Here is a 19,711-nt window from a genome sequence, read left to right as displayed (position 1 = left end):
TGGTCCATGGAGCGGATGCGGCGGCAGGGAGGTATGCTGCCACCCAGCCAGACCAGTTTTTCAGCGAGCGCCTGCAGGGGACACGCGGCAGTGGGGGCAAGTGCACCCTTCCCTGCCCTCAAAGTTACCTCCCCCCGCCACTGAACCTTCTAACCTCGCAATGTTTGAACCTGTTCAGAGGCCCGTAAAAGGGCCCTTTGGTTTGTGCACATTCCCATTTGTTATGTACATCTCTAAGCAGTATACAAAATGTAAAACTATATTAAAAAGTAAAAACAGTTTAAAAATCCACAAAACATAATAAAAACAGTCATAAAAGAAGTTAAATTATTAAAATTAATTGCAGTTAAAAGCCTGCAAGAACAGGTGCATCTTGATGGTCTTCCTGAAAACAAACAGAGAAGAAGATGCTCTTTCCCCACCCCCTGAAAAGGGAGCATATTCCAAAGCCTCGGGGTGGTTACCTGAGAATACAAGTCCTCTTATATAAGGCAAACTGAAAACACCTGCTCCATTTTGTACATATTCAGTTTAGTTTCTGTCTCTGTGGTTATTTTCCTTGACTGAAGACTAAAAATACTCAGTATTGCTCTGGGTGCTAGCTTTCTATTTGTTGTATTCCATATACCACCTAAAGATATATATATCAGGCAGTATAAAAATATGGTAGGTAGGTAGGTAGATAGATAGATAGATAGATAGATAGATAGATAGATAGATAGATAGATGTTCTCTGATTGCTGAGTTCAGCTTCAGAACTTTACTCTGTGTTTCTCCATCACCAATCGTATGGTGGGTTACTATGAGAGACAGGGCCTTCTCTGTTATGGCACCATTCTGGAATGTCTTTGCTCACTTTTCAGCAGGTCGTAATACTGCTTCTTATTCCATTGTTATTGCAGGTTAGGATATTTCACAAGCCAGTTTGTGGCTTACAGTCCATACATGTTTTACTCAGGTTGCACTTGTTACAGAAATACTGCATTTTCTAAATAGCCAAAATGCAATATTCCATATCTTGGAAAATGCAGAATATCTCCCAGATATTACAGCCTTTGTGAACCTGATGTGAACTGTGGTGCTGCAAGCATCACAGATATCTGCTGACTTAAAAAGAGGCTGATGTCATATCTGACAGAGAAAGACTCATCTCCTCATTTTGCTCAAATGTCATTCCATTAGCAGTCATGCCATTTTGTGAACATTGTTAGTTACTCTTCCACATGCCTTTTCATTCATCCTGATGTGTTTTCAGTGTTAAACAAGATTGTGTGCTCCAGTGCTCAAGCACCCAGACAACACATATCTTTTTCAAGATCCCAAACCTAACTCAGTGTCAAGACATCAGCACAACTATACCCTCCAAAAAGGGAATAGCCCAATTAGTATACTTACTTTACAGGGTATGAAAGGAATAGCATGCCTTAGCTGCAAAAACGTAGGCTGAACAAGTACTGCAGAAGGGCAAAAAGTATTTGTGGCACATGTTGAGTGACTGTTGGGATTGCCACAGAACAGGCAAAAAAAGTGACAGCTAGGCTTTTGGTTTTTAAACACAAGTTTTGACCTATCAACTCCCGCTCCTCGTATTCCCAACAATGCTCCACCCTGCCTGAGCAACCCACGTAACTCTTACCTCAATGGTGTACTGTTCAAAAATCCGGAGCTGAAGGAATATGTCTAGCTTAATTTTCCTCTCATGGAAGAGCTCTTCCATCTGTACCTGGGCTTCATCAAGCTGCTGGAGGACGGATTCAATGTGGCTGATGGAGCTATTGTGTGGTGTTTTATTGTTGGAGACAGCTGAATCCCTGGGGTAATGTCAAAGATGAATGGTTCAAATCCAAAGTTGACAAAAGGTAATAAGAGAAAAATTAAATGCTCTCAGTTCTATACATAGCTAAAAGAACTCAAAGGATGGAAGAAGTTGCATCCAGGATTCACCTCTCCCTCTTGCTAAATGCCTGCATTTCTGGCATGATACACAAATAATAGTAGCCAACATTTCATATCTGGTGACACTTTGATTCTTACAGACTAACAAAAAGTGGGAGAGAAAGGGGAGAAAGTGAATGATGCATACATCTCTTGAGGACTCCAATGAGCAAAAACTCCTTAGTTTTATTCTAAGTGACCTCCCAGTTCTCCCAACTCTCAGGCTGTTTCAGAATCATCAGTGTCAAAGCAGCTGCAAGCAGGTTGCTCGTAGTACTGCTAATGGTATTCATGTAAGAACCCACCAGTTGCAGGTTCAGAGTGTCAGAATTAAGAGTACATTAATATGTGGAGACTAGAATGTCTCAATTTTTCCTAAATTTTTAAATCCTGAAATCTTATATGGTCAAAAAATAGTGTTTTAAAACACACACACACACACACACACACACACACACACACACACACACACACACACTCTGCTAGCTCCTGTCACTAGTGATGCTAGTTTGGGCCCCTGCAGCAAGAGTAGCATTGCTACGAACACGAAAGGGTAATCATGCAACATACAGTTGCACAGTTACTCTCAGTGCAACTCAGTACCCAAGGCCAAAGCTGTTTAGGGTTTTGAAGCTAAAAAAATACTCCATTTGCAACTGTATATTCCCATATTGCAACCCATTTACTGGGTCTCGCAGATTAGAATTCAGCATGAGCCTCTGAGAACCAAGTCAGCTCCCATTTGCATACCCTTATTCTTGAATCTGCATAGCCTTGCCTGGATCTTATTATTTAGGGTTCAACTAGACATAACATTAGGAGACCAATAACAAGATGTCCCAGGTTTTATTGCTTTTTAAAGTGAATAGCTGTCATGGGGTGTTTGTGTGTGATTCAGATTAAGGCCACTATACTGAGCCACCTAATGGCACAGCGGAGGTGTAACTTGCCTAGGGAGCAAGAGGTTGCTGGTTCGAACCCCCGCTGGTATGTTTCCCAGGCTATGGAAAACATCTATATCAGGCAGCAGCGATATAGGAAGATGCTTAAAAGCATCATCTCCTACTGTGCGGGAGGTGGCAATGGTAAACCCCTCCTGTATTCTACCAAAGAAAACCACATGGATCTGTAGTCATCAGGAGCTGACACCGACCCGATGGCACAACTTTACTTTACTGGGAGAAGGAAGTCTAACCCCTTTCCCTCCACACCATTTCCCACTGAAAATTGTTGGAGCTGCTATTTGCCATAAAGGGAGCAGGAATTACAGGTACCGTAGAGTTATACTCATTTATTTAAAACCACAGGAGACTCAGGCACAGACTCTGTTGTCATATCTGGTTTGGCCCACAGTCATGCCAGACTGAGATAGAATGGAGTTACAGTATATAGGAACACAGGAAGCTGCCTTATACCAAGTCAGATCATTGGTCCCCCTAGCTCAGGATTATCTACACTGACTGGCAAGAGCTCTCCAAGGTTTCGGGCGGAAGTCTCCACCAGTCCTTCCTGGAGATGGCAGGGAGTGAACCTGGGACATTCTGCATGCAAAGCAGATGCTCTACCACAGAGTCACAGTTCCATCAAACATCTCACAGTGCTCAAATGTAGTCTTCCATCCAAATGTAAACAAAGGCAGACCATGCTTAGCAAAGGGGACAATTCATGCTCGCTACCATAAGACCAGCTCACCTCCCCAAGTGATATGATACATCTGGCCAGCTCCACTGAATCACTTGGGGAGGCGTGTAAGCACACACATTGTACTTAGAGTTTTCTTTTATCATCTTCAGTTGCAGTGGATATTCTTAACTTAATGGACCCTACTAGCAAATAGGTTAAACAATTATTTGTTAATCACAAATAATCTGCAGAAATAAAGTACTTCCAGGGCAATCCTCTTTCAAGCCAGCTATGTAACATCAGAGTAAAAAAGATAAAACTTTAAGCTTCTCCTTTTATATCTTTATATCCTGCAGTATCTCAATCATATTTTTGCTTTCTGGAGGAAACAGAAATATTCCTCTGAAACACCCATTATATGCATTTTGAATGGTATAAACCTGTCTCTTCTAATTCATAATGAAAATGCCAGTTAACAGGAACTTTTCAAATGTATGAATACTTCACTCACAGATACAGATCCTTGCTAAACAGAAAGCTCCTGTAGGTGTTAAAATATTGTATTCAGTATTATATGAAACAACATGTTTTATTTAGTGGCAGCCAGACACTGCCTAGCAGAAGTAAGCATATAAATTACCAGGCCCCAGTTTACAACAGTATTCTGTAAATATCTACCTCAAAAATATGTTCACAGTAACCGATTAATCATACTCACTTTCATTTATCCCTGCTTGTTCTCCATTACACACAGTGGCCAAAAGTGATTTAAGACTATTTTTTAACAATTTCTACAAATCATTCCTTGCAGTTTCAGTGCAATAAAATTTTTCTGAATGTAAGTAAGTAAAACACCAGGGCAGTTCATGAATTCTTCCGTTAAATTTGAAGTTATGTCCCTCTGTTTGGCCATGTCTCTGAACCTTACCTGAGCTGCTGGATTAGATCTTCACCTTCCTTGATAACATTGAGGGTAGCGTCTAGGGTAGCTGTTTGCTGCTGTTGAAACTGCTTAATGAGTTCTTGAACGGCATCCACAGAATCTGCACATACGTCTTCCAAGAGCTCCTTCTGCAGATCTTCCATCCATGTCCACAGCTGCACGGAAAGAAAACACAAATGAAAAGATTTGGGGAGGGGGCAAAGGGGGGGGGAAAGTGAGAAGGAGATGAGTAGTTTTGACCCCTTAATCCTCTAAAACCAGCTCAAAGAGCTTTAATCAGAATGCCAACAAACACAGCACACTGGATGCCAAAGTACAGTGAAAATTACAGTTTTAAAGCAACTTCTATATTATGTAGGAACATAGCAAGCTGCCATATACTGAGTCAGACCATTGGTCCATCTAGTTCAGTATTGTCTACACAGACTGGCAGCGGCTTCTCCAGGGTTGCAGGCAGGAATCTCTCTTAGCCCTATCTTGAAGAAGCCAGAGAGGGAACTTGAAACCTTCTGCATACAAGCATGCAGGTGCTCTTCCTAGAGCAGCCCCATCTCCTAAGGCGAATATCTTACAGTGCTCACATGCAGTCTCCCATTCAAATGCAAACAGGGTAGACCCTGATTAACAGAGGAGACAATTCATGCTTGCTACCACAAGGTCAGATCTCCTCCTCGGCCCATGGAATGGAATATGAAAGTATGAGTACACATAGCATAGGTCATCATTTTTGACACTGGAGAGAATAAAGAGAAAAAGAAGGTAAAAATAAACTGCAACTCCACAATTACAGAAGATAACCAGAATGCTAAAATATCAGTGGGAACATATTGGTTATGTGGTACCATCTGCTCTAATATAAAATAAATAAATGCTAGTTCTCATATAAACTGTGGGTTTATCATGGCCTTCTCTCCCTTCCCTGAGTTTTACTAAATGTTTCAGTGTAATTAAGAAAAGAGTACTCCAAATTCTTTTCAGCCAGTTTTCAGACAATGGGTTTTCAGTGTTTGTTGCATTTGTACTGAAGTTTAATTTGTGTAATGCAATAAAAACAACAAATTAGCTCTTCCTGCTTTACTAACAGAATCTCTCTCTAACAACGTGGCATACAGTACCAGAGGCGTAACTAGGGAAAACGGCGCCCGGGGCAAACACTGAAATGGCGCCCCCCCACCGTGCCCCCCGCCGCCGCCCCCAACATACTACATTATACTTAGGTTTTTCCTCACAAGCGCCCGCCGCCGCCGCCAAGCCAGGCCACTGACTGGCCGCCAGGCGCCAGCAAAGCAATGGGGGGGGCGCAGACGGCGCGGAAGGGACCGCTCGTGGGGAAGGGGGCACCGACACGCTCCCTTGACTGCTGCAGTGCTGCTGCACTGAGCAGGAAACATTTGTATTAACAAAAAATGTAAAAAAAAAATTTTTTTAATTGGTCATGGCGGCGCCCCCCACGTGACCAGAAAAGATGGCGCCCGGGGCATGTGCCCCCCCTGCCCCCCCTATAGTTACACCTCTGTACAGTACTTCATCATCTGATGAAGTAGAATGATACCACTCCTTCAATTAATACAGTTTAGATTCAGCATCTATAACCCTTCTGTAATGACTCAATCTGATAAAATGCAAAGGTCCTATCTCTAACCCTGTTGTCTTTGTGTAGCTTTAAAGGCACTAGCATTTTGCAAAATCAATGGTTTCCAACCAGGCATTCAGTAACAGAATGATGGCTTTATTTCAGTAACAGAATGATGGCTTTAAATGTTTACTCTCTGCTTGCTGTGCTAAGCAGTAATTGCTGAGTTTGCACTTGAATAAACATATCTCTACATTGTGGTTACAGGTATTGTGTAAAGTTAAGTGATGATCAACTTAGTGCAACTGCAATATCCATTCAGTGTAGCGTGGTGATATACAGCAACTGTAAATGCTGAAAAAACCTTGATCCAGTCTTCTAGGCTGGATCCATTGTGTCCTTGGGAAGCACGGCTGCCTATGCAAGTTTTCCATTCACTCTCATAAAGGTGGAAGCTAAAAAACAAAACAAAACAACCCAAGGAGTATCTGTGATGCTTCAACATCTGTTGAATTGAAGGAAGCCATTTAGAACATCTAATGGGTTTCCAGAACTGCCAGGACGTGCTGGAATTGATGCAAACATGTGCAAGCTTTTAGGCTCATCTGCTCACCTGGAAGAACTGTCCCTTTGTTGGCAAACTTTTACATCACAAAGATGAAAGAGGCAACTTACATTACATGGATATACAAGATGGAAGAGTGTGGGAGGTGCAGGGAAGAGAACAGGAGGAGACTAAAGTTCTTCAAAGTGCCTGAAATGCCAAATGCTGCCTCCTTACCCACTCGACCAGCAGGCATGAAGAACAGCTTTCTCCTCCTACTTATGTACTGGTTTTGAAAAGAAGGAAGAGCACAAAATGGAAGAGGAGGCAGAGGAGAGCAAGGGGGAGTGGCAGGCTGAGTGGTCTCACCACCACTCTTTGAAATCCATCACTGAAGGAGGAAAAGTAGCTCTTCGTGCCTGCTGGCTGAGCACATCAAATCACCACTGTGAGCCATCAGGCAAGGAAGTAGGGCCTAGATGCTCCAACTCACCACATGCTGCCGAGCCAGGCAGAAGGGGGCAGGTTAAGGACACCACCCCTGATAATCATTGCTGGCAGGGAAGCAAACAGCCCCCATCCAGGACTAATCGCATCAAGAGGTGAATGTAGGCATTTGCCTCGTGAACAGCTACATTCACCTCATGATGAGACCAGTCCAGGACGGGGGCTGTTTGCTTCCCTGCCAACAATGTTTCCCAAAACAATATCATGACTATGCAGATTTTTGTTTCACTTTATGAACACCACATTGGGGTAAGCAAGGAATTTTTCATCAAATCAAATTGGCTACCAACCCTGAAAGGTTATTTCCTCCATCTCTGCTTTCTTATTTTGCGTTTTCACTAATGTTCTGTCCCACTTTTTGGGCAAAAGTGACTCCCAGAGAGGGTTAAAAATTAACACCCACCATAAAACTGCAATATAAAATATTAGAGATGCAATAGGAGCGCACAACCTTCTGTGAATGGAAGATTCGTACAAATGCAGAAGGGCAGCTTTGTATCTATATCATTATCTTTTTAATGAAGTCATAATATTAGAACCTCAGTATATTATACTTCCATATCCATAACACCCTAAAAATATCAAGGAAATATAGAGAGGTAGTCACAATCAAATTACTACACTACATATTACTTTGATATTTTAAAGTGTATAGTCATTTACAGTCATGTACATTCTATGAACATGAGCCAAACACACACGTTCTCTCCCCCCCCCGCCCCGATCTCAGTCTCCCAGCTCTATAATTCCATCTCACTGTCACAACAGTTTATCAAACATGACAATGACCAAGAAACAAAATACAGGATGGGGTGATATCAAGAGATGTCTTCAGTCACATCTCTTGCCTCTGGACTTTAGATTCTCATCCACCTAATCCAATACCTGACCACCTCCTTCTGTAGAAGTTAATGGAAGCCATTCACTATTATAGGAAAAAGAAAGGACAGTCAAGCTTCCCTGCTAACTGGGCAAGAAAGCACCTTTTAAAGTGGCCGTTCTCTCACATTTGGCAGATGAAGAACAACTATCACTATTCAACTCAACATAGCATCCATCACAGTGGCTCTTGCGGATGTATTTTAGGTTTCTTTTAAATTAATAATATTTCAAAAAGGATGTTTTATAAAACATACTACATTATGAGAAAGCAACAATGAATGATAAATTTCTTTCATCTTTCAATATAACAAAACATTTCCCCCTTTCTGGGGTATACCACTTTCCTATCCAAACCCCTCCTCCCTTGAAATAAACAAAGAGCAAAACAAAACAAAAATACTCCAGTTGCAGAATCATCCAACATCACTTTCTACAAAAAATTTCTGCCACAATTGTAAACCATTTTGGGATAGGGACCCATTTCTTTTGCTATGTAAACCATGATGAGAACTCTTTTAAAAAACAGTATATAAACATTCTTAATAATAATTTCACAGGCATGTTATTACATAAAGGGACATTTTATTGCTCACAGCTGTTGAATTCTGGAAAACCAACATATGAGAAAACATAAGAATGCTTAAATAATTTAGTTACCATTTTAATGATATACCCCTAAGCTGTTATAACTGCGATGATATTCTACCTTTAGTTATTTATACTGTTTAGGAATATTATTTCTTTCATATTTAAAACTATTACCTATGTAATCATACAATTAATCCAATATACAGCAAATGTAGATTTTAACAGTGATCCAGTTTAGTCAAACATAAAAATATATAGGCAATAGGTCCACATGATTTCAAAACAAGTCATACTATAATTCCACTTGCTCTGGAAAATAACCACCACCAAACCCAATGTGAAACTGGTTTCTCCAAGCTTAATTTCATAAGTTGCATTACTACATTGTAAATTAATCCACCCTGAAGTATTCTAGTGAAGCTGCCCATTCAGTCATGATTACTAATTTAGACATCCTTGCCAGAGCTCAAGCCTGAAGCAACCTATCTTGTTGGTTGTTTTATTAGACCCAAATGTACCACAATGAAAGCACAATGAAAGCATTTTAGAATAGCTAAAATGATATGATACTAAAGAGAAATAATGAATTCCTTAAAACAGGAGAGAGAATGAGAGAAATGGGTGAAAGAAATAAAATATTTATTTATTTATTTAATTTCTATACCGTCTGATTCCAAAGGCTCTGGGCGGTTTGGAGTATGAAAATACGTACATATGACATATGAAAGTATGTACGTACATACACACACACACACATAGTAACACTTACTCTCGGCTAGTTATTTCTCAGGGTCAGAAATCTGTAGCACTAATACAGATGGGGCAAACTGAACTCTTGCAATCTATCCACACAAGATTTGTTTGATAGCATCTGAATTTCTGAAGCCACATTAACTGGTTTTTCCTAGAGCATGGCCTTTGATTACATGGATTTGCATACTAAAAACTGTTAGTTCTCCCTTGACTTGGAAGGTTGTAATCCTCTAGACTTTACTGGTCCCAGGGAAATCCCTGTACAAGAGTTGGTGATTGATTGTTTAATTAAATGCCGTCAAGTCAGTGTCAACTCCTTACGACAACATAGATAGATTCTCTCCAGGATGATCTTTCTTCAATCTGTCTTTGGCCTTTAAGGTCTCTGAGTGGTGCATTCATTGCTTTTGTAATTAAGTCCATCCACCTTGCTGCTGGTCATCGTCTTCTTCTCTTTCCTTCAACTTTCCCCAGCATTATGGACTTCTTAAGGGAGCTGGATCTTTGCATAATGTGTCCAAAGTATGAGAATTTGAGCCTGGTCATTTGTGCCTCAAGTGAAAATTCTGGATTGATTTGTTCTATGATCCATTTGTTTGTTTTCCTGTCTGTCCATGGTATCCTCAAGTCTTCTCCAGCACCAAAGTTCAAAAGCGTCAATGCTTTTTCTATCTTGTTTCTTCAAAGTCCAGCTTTCGCATCCATAGAGTGTCATGGGGAAAACCATTGTCCGAACAATTCTAATCTTTGTACGTGTAGACACATAACAGCATTAAATATCCTTCCCAAGGCATTCATTGCTACCCTACCAAATGCTAGTCTGTGGCGTATTTCTTGACTGCTGTAGACAGTTGATCCTAAAAGGCAGAAGCTATCCACCACTTCAATGTCTTCATTGTCAGTTCTGAGGCTGGTTGCTGTACCTGTTGTCATTAGTTTAGTCTTCTTTGCATTTAGTTGTAGTCCCATTTTTTCACTGTGCTACTTGACTTTCCTTACTAGAGCTTGCTGATCATCCGCATTCTCAGCTATTAGAGCGGTGTCATCAGCATAGTGCAGGTTTCTTCCTCCAACTTTAAAACCATGTTGATCTTCTTCCAATCCAGCTTCTCTCAGTGTAGTCAATAAAGCACATATAGACTTCTTTCTGGTATTCTTTGGCTTTCTCAATTATCCAGCGTGCATCAGCAATGATGTCTCTTGTTCCTCGGCCTTTTCTGAAACCAGCTTGAACATCCGGCATTTCCCTTTCCATGTAAGGCTCTAATCTGCATTGGATGATCCTGAGCATTATTTTGCTAGCATGTGAAATTAAGGATATTGTGTGATGGTTTGCACAGTTAAGTCTCCTTTCTTTGGTATGGGTATGTAGACTGACCTCTTCCAATCTGTTGGCCACTGTGTTGTTCTCCAAATTTGCTGGCATAGTTTGGTTAGAGACTTGACTGATTCTTCTTCTGTTGCCCGCCATATTTCTATAGCTATTCCATCAATTCCTGTAGCCTTCCGACTTGGTAATGACCAGAGTGCTGATCTACTTCATCTTCCCGTACTAGAGGTTCTTGCAAGTAGGGAATATCTTCTAGAGTACCTTGGATGTTGATGTCCCGGCTGTACAAGTGTTGGTAGGTAGTAGTAATATGATTAACAATTTGCAATTGAAATCTGATTTCTGATTAACTTTATTTCAGACATCCTAGGTGCATTTACTTTTATTTCACACATCCTTCCCTGCATTTGGTAATCCAGACTACAGTGAAATGCTGCCTGTCTTGAAATTGGAGGACAAGATTAGAGAAAACGAGAAAAGCTCCCTTTTAACCTAGGCCAACTTTCATACTGCTGCCCTATTCATACTGCCCACTGTAGAGCATTTATCCACATCTCAGTCTTGGAGAAGGCACCAAGCAACCGACATCTGGGCCTGTGACCGTTGGGGAAAAGAAAACCTTGGAAGAGAGATAGACTGAATGTGTCACATTTCAGACCTTGAGGCTCAGCTTATCCACTTCCTCATCAAAACTGTAACCAAACTACTCCTATGTAAGCAGTGGGAGTAGTAGCTCAATTGCTTTTATTGTGTATCAGTTGCAAGTGCAAATGGTAGGTTGAGGCAGTGGCGCTCTTACCTCTGGACTTTGGGGCTGTCCTTTAGTCTGTCCTGGGTGGTGGGGTCACCGCTGGCCCACATTGTGCCGGGCAGCTGGGTGTGATTATGACCTGTGTTGGGTGCTTTAGAGACAGAGGGCGGAGTGGGAAAAGAAATATGTGGGATGGGATTATAATAAGTTGTATGTTGAAATGTTTCTGCTTCTGCATATTTGCATAAATATACCTGTTTTATATTTTTACACACTTGTGAGTTCAGTTGCTGTTTGTGCTCTCAAGAACCCATGTATTAAAAAATACTGAGGGGGTTCCCACATTCAATGGGAGCCCCCTGGAGGGGTTAGCGTGGAGAGCAGGTTTAGCCCGGTCTCCCCGCAGACAACCAAGCAGGCTGACTCCGTTACGGAGCTGGCAGAGGCTGGGGGGATTGGGGGTCACATGGCCCCAGAAGCTCGCACAGGACATGCTGGAGAGACCCCTGAGCCGGGAGGCTGCTTTTAAGCCTCCTGGTTGGGGGTCTACTTGTGAGTTGCTGTGGCGCGGAGCCGCGCTGCGGCAACTCATGATCATAGAGCCCGGGTTAGCAGAGCGCTTGCTCCGCTAACCTGGGCTTAGGGGAGGTTTATTTAAGCGGGTTAACCGCTTGGAGGCCACCAGGCTCACCTGCCAGCCCGGTGGTTATCATGGTCAGGCGAAACTGGGGTAGGCTCCCCTAACCCGATTTCGCCTGATCATGAGAATAGCCTCATTGTGTTTGTCACAGTGTGTGTAGGGGGGTGATACTTAAATTGCAATGATGGGGGAGGTCTCCAGCAAGGGTGGGGGCCCGCCAAAGGCCTTCTGGTCCAGGCTCCAAAATTACCTAAGTGCACCTCTGCGTTGAAGTACCTACAAGCATGTGAAAATCCACTGCAGATAACCTCCACTTACCACAAAGATAACATGGGGACATGTGTCAATTACAAGGTAAAGGTAAAAGGTAGGTAAAAGACATTAAAAAATCATATGTTCACAGCTCTAGAATGCTGAGTTGACTGGTATTGTTTTTTGATGGAACAACCTGTAACTTTCATAGTTATGTGCTGTATTATTTATTTATTTATTTATTTATTTATTTATTTATTTATTTATTTATTTATTTCATTTATAGACCGCCCAATCCAAAGGCTCTGGGCAGTGCACAAGTTTAAAAAGACATAAAAACAAACACCATTTAAAACACACTACTTAAAACAATATAATTTTTTTTAAAAAAAAAAATCAAAACTATGTAAAACCAATTAAAATACTTAAAAACAATTTAAAAGCCTTGGAATGCCTGGCCAAACAAGTAAGTTTTTAGTGCTCTTTTAAAGGCTGACAGCGAGCCTAAACTGCGGATATCTGCAGGGAGTGCATTCCATAGGCCAGGAGCAGCTACAGAGAAGGCGCAGTTCAGAGTCATCACCAGATGTACCGGCAGTAACTGGAGATGGACCTCTCCAGATGACCTCAATGTGCGATGGGGGCCACAAAGAAGAAGGCGTTCTCTAAGGTAGCCCAGACCCAAGCCTGTATATATAAAAAGATGAGTGGAACCTACAGCAGTGTTCCCACTTCCAAAAGTGTGAGTAAAGTATGTAATGGATCCATTTTGCTCATCAAAATTCTGAAATGGATTGCAATATCCAGGATGGATGATACTATCTACTATGAGTGCACAAAGAGACTAGTGCAGCTAGGCCTCATGGCACATGCCCAATGACTTCCAGGGTAATGAGGACACAGTCATATCACTGTCTGCTAGGCAGAGGGGAATCTTGTTAACAGATGGGTCAAGGTCTTGCATACTCTAGATGTTGCCTTATCTGTACTGAGACTTTCTACACATTCCTCTCCAGGCCTCCAGAGTATTAAAGGAGCGATGATGTGCTGCCTGTATAGTATGTCCTGGGACACATTAGTCTTCTCCAAGTCTGTTCTGAGCATTCCAGCACACTGAAGAGACAGTAACAGCACTGTCCATTCCTTTTGCCAGAGGTCCAGTAGCAGTCAGTGCAAAGCCTATAGTGACCTGAGAGGTGATGTTAGCTTCACCTCATCTGCTTCAAAGGTCTCCAGTATGCTGAGAGGACCATTCCCTGGCATGCCAGAGGCCTCAAAATAGACCCTACCATGAATTAGGGACATCCCCCTTGGTGTGCAAGAAGACTTGAAACATGGGAGATGGGCGTAGCACAGTCTGGAGATGCCCCAGATTGTGTTAAATACATTGTTTGTGTATTTTCATAAAGGACTAGGAATCTGCTGAAAAGCAGCACATTCTGGACCCACCAGAAATGGTTCCGGCCCAAACTATGGTTGAAGTGGAAGTCCACCCTACCACTCAAAGGAGATCAGGCATTCTTGCAAGAAATATAACACCAGCATGGTGTAATATTCAGAATTGATAATGAAGACATTGAAGTGGATAGTTTCTGCCTTTTAGGATCGACCATTAACAGTAAAGGATCCAACAGTCAAAAAATATGCCACAGACTAGCACTTGGTAGGGTAGCAATGAAGGCCTTGGAAAAGATATTTAGATGCCGTGATGTGTCTACACCTACAAAGATTAGAATTGTTTGGACAATGGTTTTCCCCATGACACTCTATGGCTGCAAAAGCTGGACTCTGAAGAAGCAAGATAGAAAAATTATCGACGCTTTTGAACTTTGGTGCTGGACTTTTGAGGATACCATGGACAGCCAGGAAATGGACCATAGAACAAATCAATCCAGAATTTTCACTTGAGGCACAAATGATCAGGCCCAAACTATCATACCGAACACATTATGCGAACACCCAGCTCCCTTATATTCTTATATGCTGAGGAAATTTGAAGGAAAGAGAAGAAGAGGACAACCAGCAGCAAGGTGGATGGACAGCAATGAATGCACCACTGAGAGCCCTTAAAGGCCAAGTTGAAGATAAATTATCCTGAAGATAATCTATCTATGTGGTCGTTAAACGTTGACACTGACTTGACAGCACTTAATCGATCAATCAATCAATGGTGTAATGGTTAGAATGTTAGGCTAGGACAAGGGAGATGCGAGTGCAAATCCCTATTCTGCCATTTATTTATTTTATTTTTTATTTATTGTTGCATTTCTATACCGCCTTTCGTTAAAAGACAACCCCAAGGTGGTTTACAAAAGTTAAAAACACACAATAAAAAGGCAATAAAAACATCAAGCTAAAAAATATAAACAGGCATAAAAACAATACAAGTAAAAACACACAGAAGCAGTCCTAGGAGATCAAATCAGCAACTATTTTCCTCCTGAATATTTACTTAGGATCTCTAACGGGGACCATCGTAGGGCTCTTTCAGCGGCCAGACTTAACACCCTTCATACGGCAGTATTAGAAGGACGTTTTGGGAAGGTGCCCTACAATCAAAGATTATGTCCACGCCAGAATGGTGAAGTGGAGACCACAGAACACCTGATCCTGAGGTGTAGATTTTATATTGAATTAAGGGGAAAGCTTCTTTCCCCACTGCTAATTCATTTTAATTCTAATTGTCCCTCTGGTAGGGACAAGGTTCTTTTTTTGGTTGCTGCCAAGTCAGAGTATGTTTACAGGAGGGTAGCAAAATTCTTATTTATAGCAAGTAAGATTCGATTTAGAATGATGGAGGCACAAGATGCTGGGTTGTGCATTTTAGATTGACTGGTTTATTTGAATGGAATTGGCTATATGTGCGGTATCAGAAGCCATTAATGTTTTATCCATTTTATGTTAAATGTATTGTATCTATTTTATGTATTTATTCTTGCTGGGTTTTTTGTATGCTGGCCTTGGGCCAAAATAAACAACAACAACAACAACACAGAAGCAGCAGTAAAAACGATTATGTAAAAGCCTGGGTAAAAAGTCAAGTCTTTACAAGCTTTCTAAAAGCCGTGATGGAGTCCGAGGAGCGAATGGCCACTGGGAGAGCATTCCAAAGTCTGGGAGCAGCAACAGAGAAGGCCCTGTCCCGAGTGCACGACAGCCGGGCCTCTCTCATTGTCGGCACCCGGAGCAGGGCCCCCTCAGATGTCCTCGTCAAGCGGGCAGCAACCCTTGGGAGCAGGCGGTCCCTCAGATACCCCAGGCCCAAACCGTTAAGGGCTTTAAAGGTCAAAAACAGCACCTTGAATTGGACCCGGAAACGAACCGGCAGCCAGTGCAACTCTTTCAGAATGGGGGTGATGTGCTCCCAACGGGCAGCTCCGGATAAAACCCTCGCTGCCGCGTTTTGTACTAGCTGCAGTTTCCGGATATTCTTCAAGGGCAGCCCCACGTAGAGCGCATTACAGTAATCCAGCCGCGACGTGACTAAGGCATGGGTAACCATGGCCAGATCTGCCTTCTCAAGAAAGGGACGCAGCTGGTGCACTAGCCGAAGCCGTGCAAAGGCACCCCTGGCCACCGCCTCCACCTGAGCTTCCAAAAGCAGAGACGGGTCCAGTAGTACCCCCAAGCTGTGTACTTGCTCCTTCAAGGGGAGTGCAACCCCACCCTGAACCGGTAAAATCTCCTCATCCCGATTGATACCCACTGATACCCACTGGATGACTGTGGGCCAGTCATCTAACTCTCAGCCCAATCTACCTCACAGAGGTGTTGTGGGGATAAACATAACCATGTACTCTGCCCTGAGCTCCTTGGAGGAAGAGCAGGATATACATGTACTGTAAAAACAAACAACAATAATCAGTCAGGTACTATTACTCATTACAACTGAGCCTATTCTGGTTCTTCTGACAAACAAGATATGTAATTGGCATCTTTGCCCATGATAACGGATTTCTAATGCCTAAAACCTGATGATGTTCCTAGGTTCTGCATGAACTAGATTAGTACAATCAAATATAATTTCTACTCAAGGCAAATGTGCTTAAAGTGGCCACACTTGCATCACTGAGTATGCCAGGGACTAAGGAAAAATGGATGAGAAACTGAATCCCATAATCAGAAGTTAATGTTACTGGGGGATTAGATGCTCATAACTTGTGGCTATGTTCCATTTTAGAACTGGCAAAAGCACGTTCTCATTTTAAAATCCTTTTAAAATTTGTCTGTCATTATTAATCTGGAGCCAATTAAAAGCAGAAATTGTCAAGAGCAAGCCAAATTCTATGCTCATTGTACAGATCAAGGTGAAAGTAATCACTGTCAACATAGTTATTCCAGATTTTTAACCAGTATAAGTTGACAGAAAAATGTATACCTCTAAAAGTTGCAGGCACCCAGCACTGAAAAGAAAGTGATTTATTAGACTGTTTGGAAGGAACCATGAAGTTCCCACCCTTTTCTCTGTCTTGAAACATTCCATTAATCTTTAGTCAAGGCATGTAGATTCTCCAGCAACTACATATTTTCCTTCTGGTGCATATTATTATCATTTACTAAACATGGCACAGGCTTTAACCCTCACAGACATCTTCAAGTGCTTTGCCTTATCACTCCCCCTAGAATTTCAAAAGTCAATCACTTGTGACAACTCTGAATTGTTCTGTGAAAACTTTCTAAGGATTAAACAAAGCTTCCTGCCTTGAAAGGAGAACAGTCCTACTGAATGAATCAGCTTCTCAAAGTATCATTTTGATTTTGGCATTTTATACAGGTTAAGGGATGCAGCCTGACTCTTGCTGAAAATAATATATCAGTGACTGACACACGGTTGTGGCACAATGTTGCCTGCCACAGGTACACAGGTGGCCACTGCTCAGCTTCATATGAGAATCTATTGAAATGTCTGCCTGTTTAGAATGGCCTATTTATTAGTATTCCGGATGAGTTTAAAAATGGCTTTGAGGCCAGTTTGAAATGTCTGATGGCAACTATGCACACATCACAAGAGCAAGAGAGCATCTGCATGGAGCACTGGGCCACCTCATGGGGATTTTTTCACAGGCAGTGTGCAAATGTCATGCTCTGCATGGGTAGAATGAAAATAATGACATTTCTGTGCAGCCCATATAAGCAGTAATTCTTTGGTATTATTTCCTCCTTGACATGCTCAGTTCGCTAATGTAAAAGTGTATTGTGTATGGAAATCAATTTATAATGGTACCGGCACTTGTAGACTGTTGGACTCTTACCCTCTTATTCTTTTTAAGCTCACAGATGGCAGAAATTCGATGCTAGCAGCACTGTAGGTTCCTCTGAATAAGCACAGGATGTGCTGTCAATTCTCTACTCCCTTGAACAAAATATTATTTCTAGACAGCAAGCAACACTCCACCCTGCAATAACCCAGAACCCAACATGCAAGCACTATCCCTATAATGCTTGATCCACTATTACAGAACCTTACTAGCACCAAATTAATACACCAGCACGCCATCTGGAGGTGATAATCTAAACGATGGAATCAGAAAACTTTGTAAAAGTTAATGAAGTCACAGAAAACAGCATGAAGTCACAGAAGTAAATTAATGATATGAAGACTGTGATCAATGAAACTCTGTGTACCCTTTTGTTTCCTACAGAACAAAAAAGGCACTAATCCAAATGGATGGGCTGGAAGTCTATGAAAAACCAAAAGAGTATTAAGTATCATTGCTCTGAGATTGCAGGAGAGAGCAAGATCCTAAGCAAAAGCACTGCTTACTCTGCCAAAAATACGAATTTAACATCAGGTCCCATGCTAACGGAGACATTTTCATATCCTGGTACCATGCTCTGTCATAACAGCCTTGCCATTTCCTAGTTGACTTTGTTTTGCAATTTCCAAACTGTTATGTTTCCCCTACCTAGTCTGTTTCTTCTCTCTGATCTAAACATCAGAAGCAAGATCACTTCAGAGCAAGGAACAGCACCTCAGGGGAGACAAGACGCTGCTGCAAGAGCTGTTGGACAAGCCGTGCACACATCTTCAAACTGCAGCCATTAATACACACACATTCCTCAACTAACCAACCAAACCATACAGGGTTTACAACATAAATACAGGTGAAACTCGGAAAATTAGAATATCATGCAAAAGTCCATTAATTTCAGTAATGCAAATTAAAAGGTGAAACTGATATATGAGACAGACGCATTACATGCAAAGCAAGATAAGTCAAGCCTTAATTTGTAATTGTGATGATCATGGCGTACAGCTCATGAAAACCCCAAATCCACAATCTCAGAAAATTAGAATATTACATGGAACCAAGAAGACAAGGATTGAAGAATAGAACAATATCGGACCTCTGAAAAGTATAAGCATGCATATGTATTCAGTACTTGGTTTGGGCCCCTTTTGCAGCAATTACTGCCTTAATGCGGCGTGGCATGGATGCTATCAGCCTGTGGCACTGATGAGGTATTATGGAAGACCAGGATGCTTCATTAGCGGCCTTCAGCAATTCTGCATTGTTTGGTCTCATGTCTCTCATCCTTCTCTTGGCAATGCCCATAGATTCTCTATGGGGTCAGGTCAGGCGAGTTTGCTGGCCAATCAAGCACAGTACACTGTATACTTTTCAGAGGTCCGATATTGTTCTATTCTTCAATCCTTGTCTTCTTGGTTCCATGTAATATTCTAATTTTCTGGGATTGTGGATTTGGAGTTTTCATGAGCTGTACGCCATGATCATCACAATTATAACAAATTAAGGCTTGACTTATCTCGCTTTGCATGTAATGCGTCTGTCTCATATATCAGTTTCACCTTTTAATTTGCATTACTGAAATTAATGGACTTTTGCACGATATTCTAATTTTCCGTGTTTCACCTGTATAAATGCAAGTGTATGTATGTGTGTGTGTGCGCACCGGCATGCGCAACTATACATATGCATTCTATTATGGGCAATTGGGACATGGGTAGGCCCTCTAAAGCCAACAGAGAGATACTTGAATAATTTAATTAATATATGGTGTGCACCATATTTCATTCACAGTTAAAAGCCCTTCATGCCATTATAGAAGTTGAAGGGGGGAAAAATATGCACTGCAGACCAGTTCCTTTACACTGGCTTATCTGTGACCAAAGATGATTGTTTGCTCAGCTCCCCTAACTCTGCTGAAGCTTATTACAAATTACTTGTTTGTAGTACATAATTCAGCTAATACTGGCAAAGCCTTCAGCTTCTGCGACTGTCTTTACGGATCAAGAGTGCTGCGGCACACAGATGCTACAGTGCATGGAAAAACAATGATTCAGATTAATCCATTCTCCTCACAGTATAAAACTTATCTTCCAAAAGCACACACTGCTGAATAGCCTTTGGTCTAAAGGGGAAAAATG

General features: G+C 41.7%; 1 protein-coding gene across 11 annotated transcripts in view; it reads right to left on the bottom strand.

Moving 5' to 3' along the window:
• KALRN (kalirin RhoGEF kinase) overlaps positions 1-19,711 on the bottom strand; it is a 920,107-nt gene that overhangs the window by 305,345 nt on the left and 595,051 nt on the right. For all 11 annotated transcript variants that reach the window (XM_053244819.1, XM_053244856.1, XM_053244784.1 and 8 more), the window contains 2 exons: positions 4,487-4,656; positions 1,637-1,811 (listed from right to left, as the gene is read on the bottom strand). In XM_053244819.1, the coding sequence (XP_053100794.1) occupies positions 1,637-1,811; positions 4,487-4,656 (345 nt within the window). The remainder of the gene's footprint in view (positions 1-1,636; positions 1,812-4,486; positions 4,657-19,711) is intronic.

The sequence above is a fragment of the Hemicordylus capensis genome, chromosome 1 (assembly GCF_027244095.1).
Source record: "Hemicordylus capensis ecotype Gifberg chromosome 1, rHemCap1.1.pri, whole genome shotgun sequence".
Taxonomy (NCBI): Eukaryota; Metazoa; Chordata; class Lepidosauria; order Squamata; family Cordylidae; genus Hemicordylus; species Hemicordylus capensis.
Note: the sequence above shows the minus strand (reverse complement) of the source record. Positions and strands in the feature narration are given on the sequence as shown.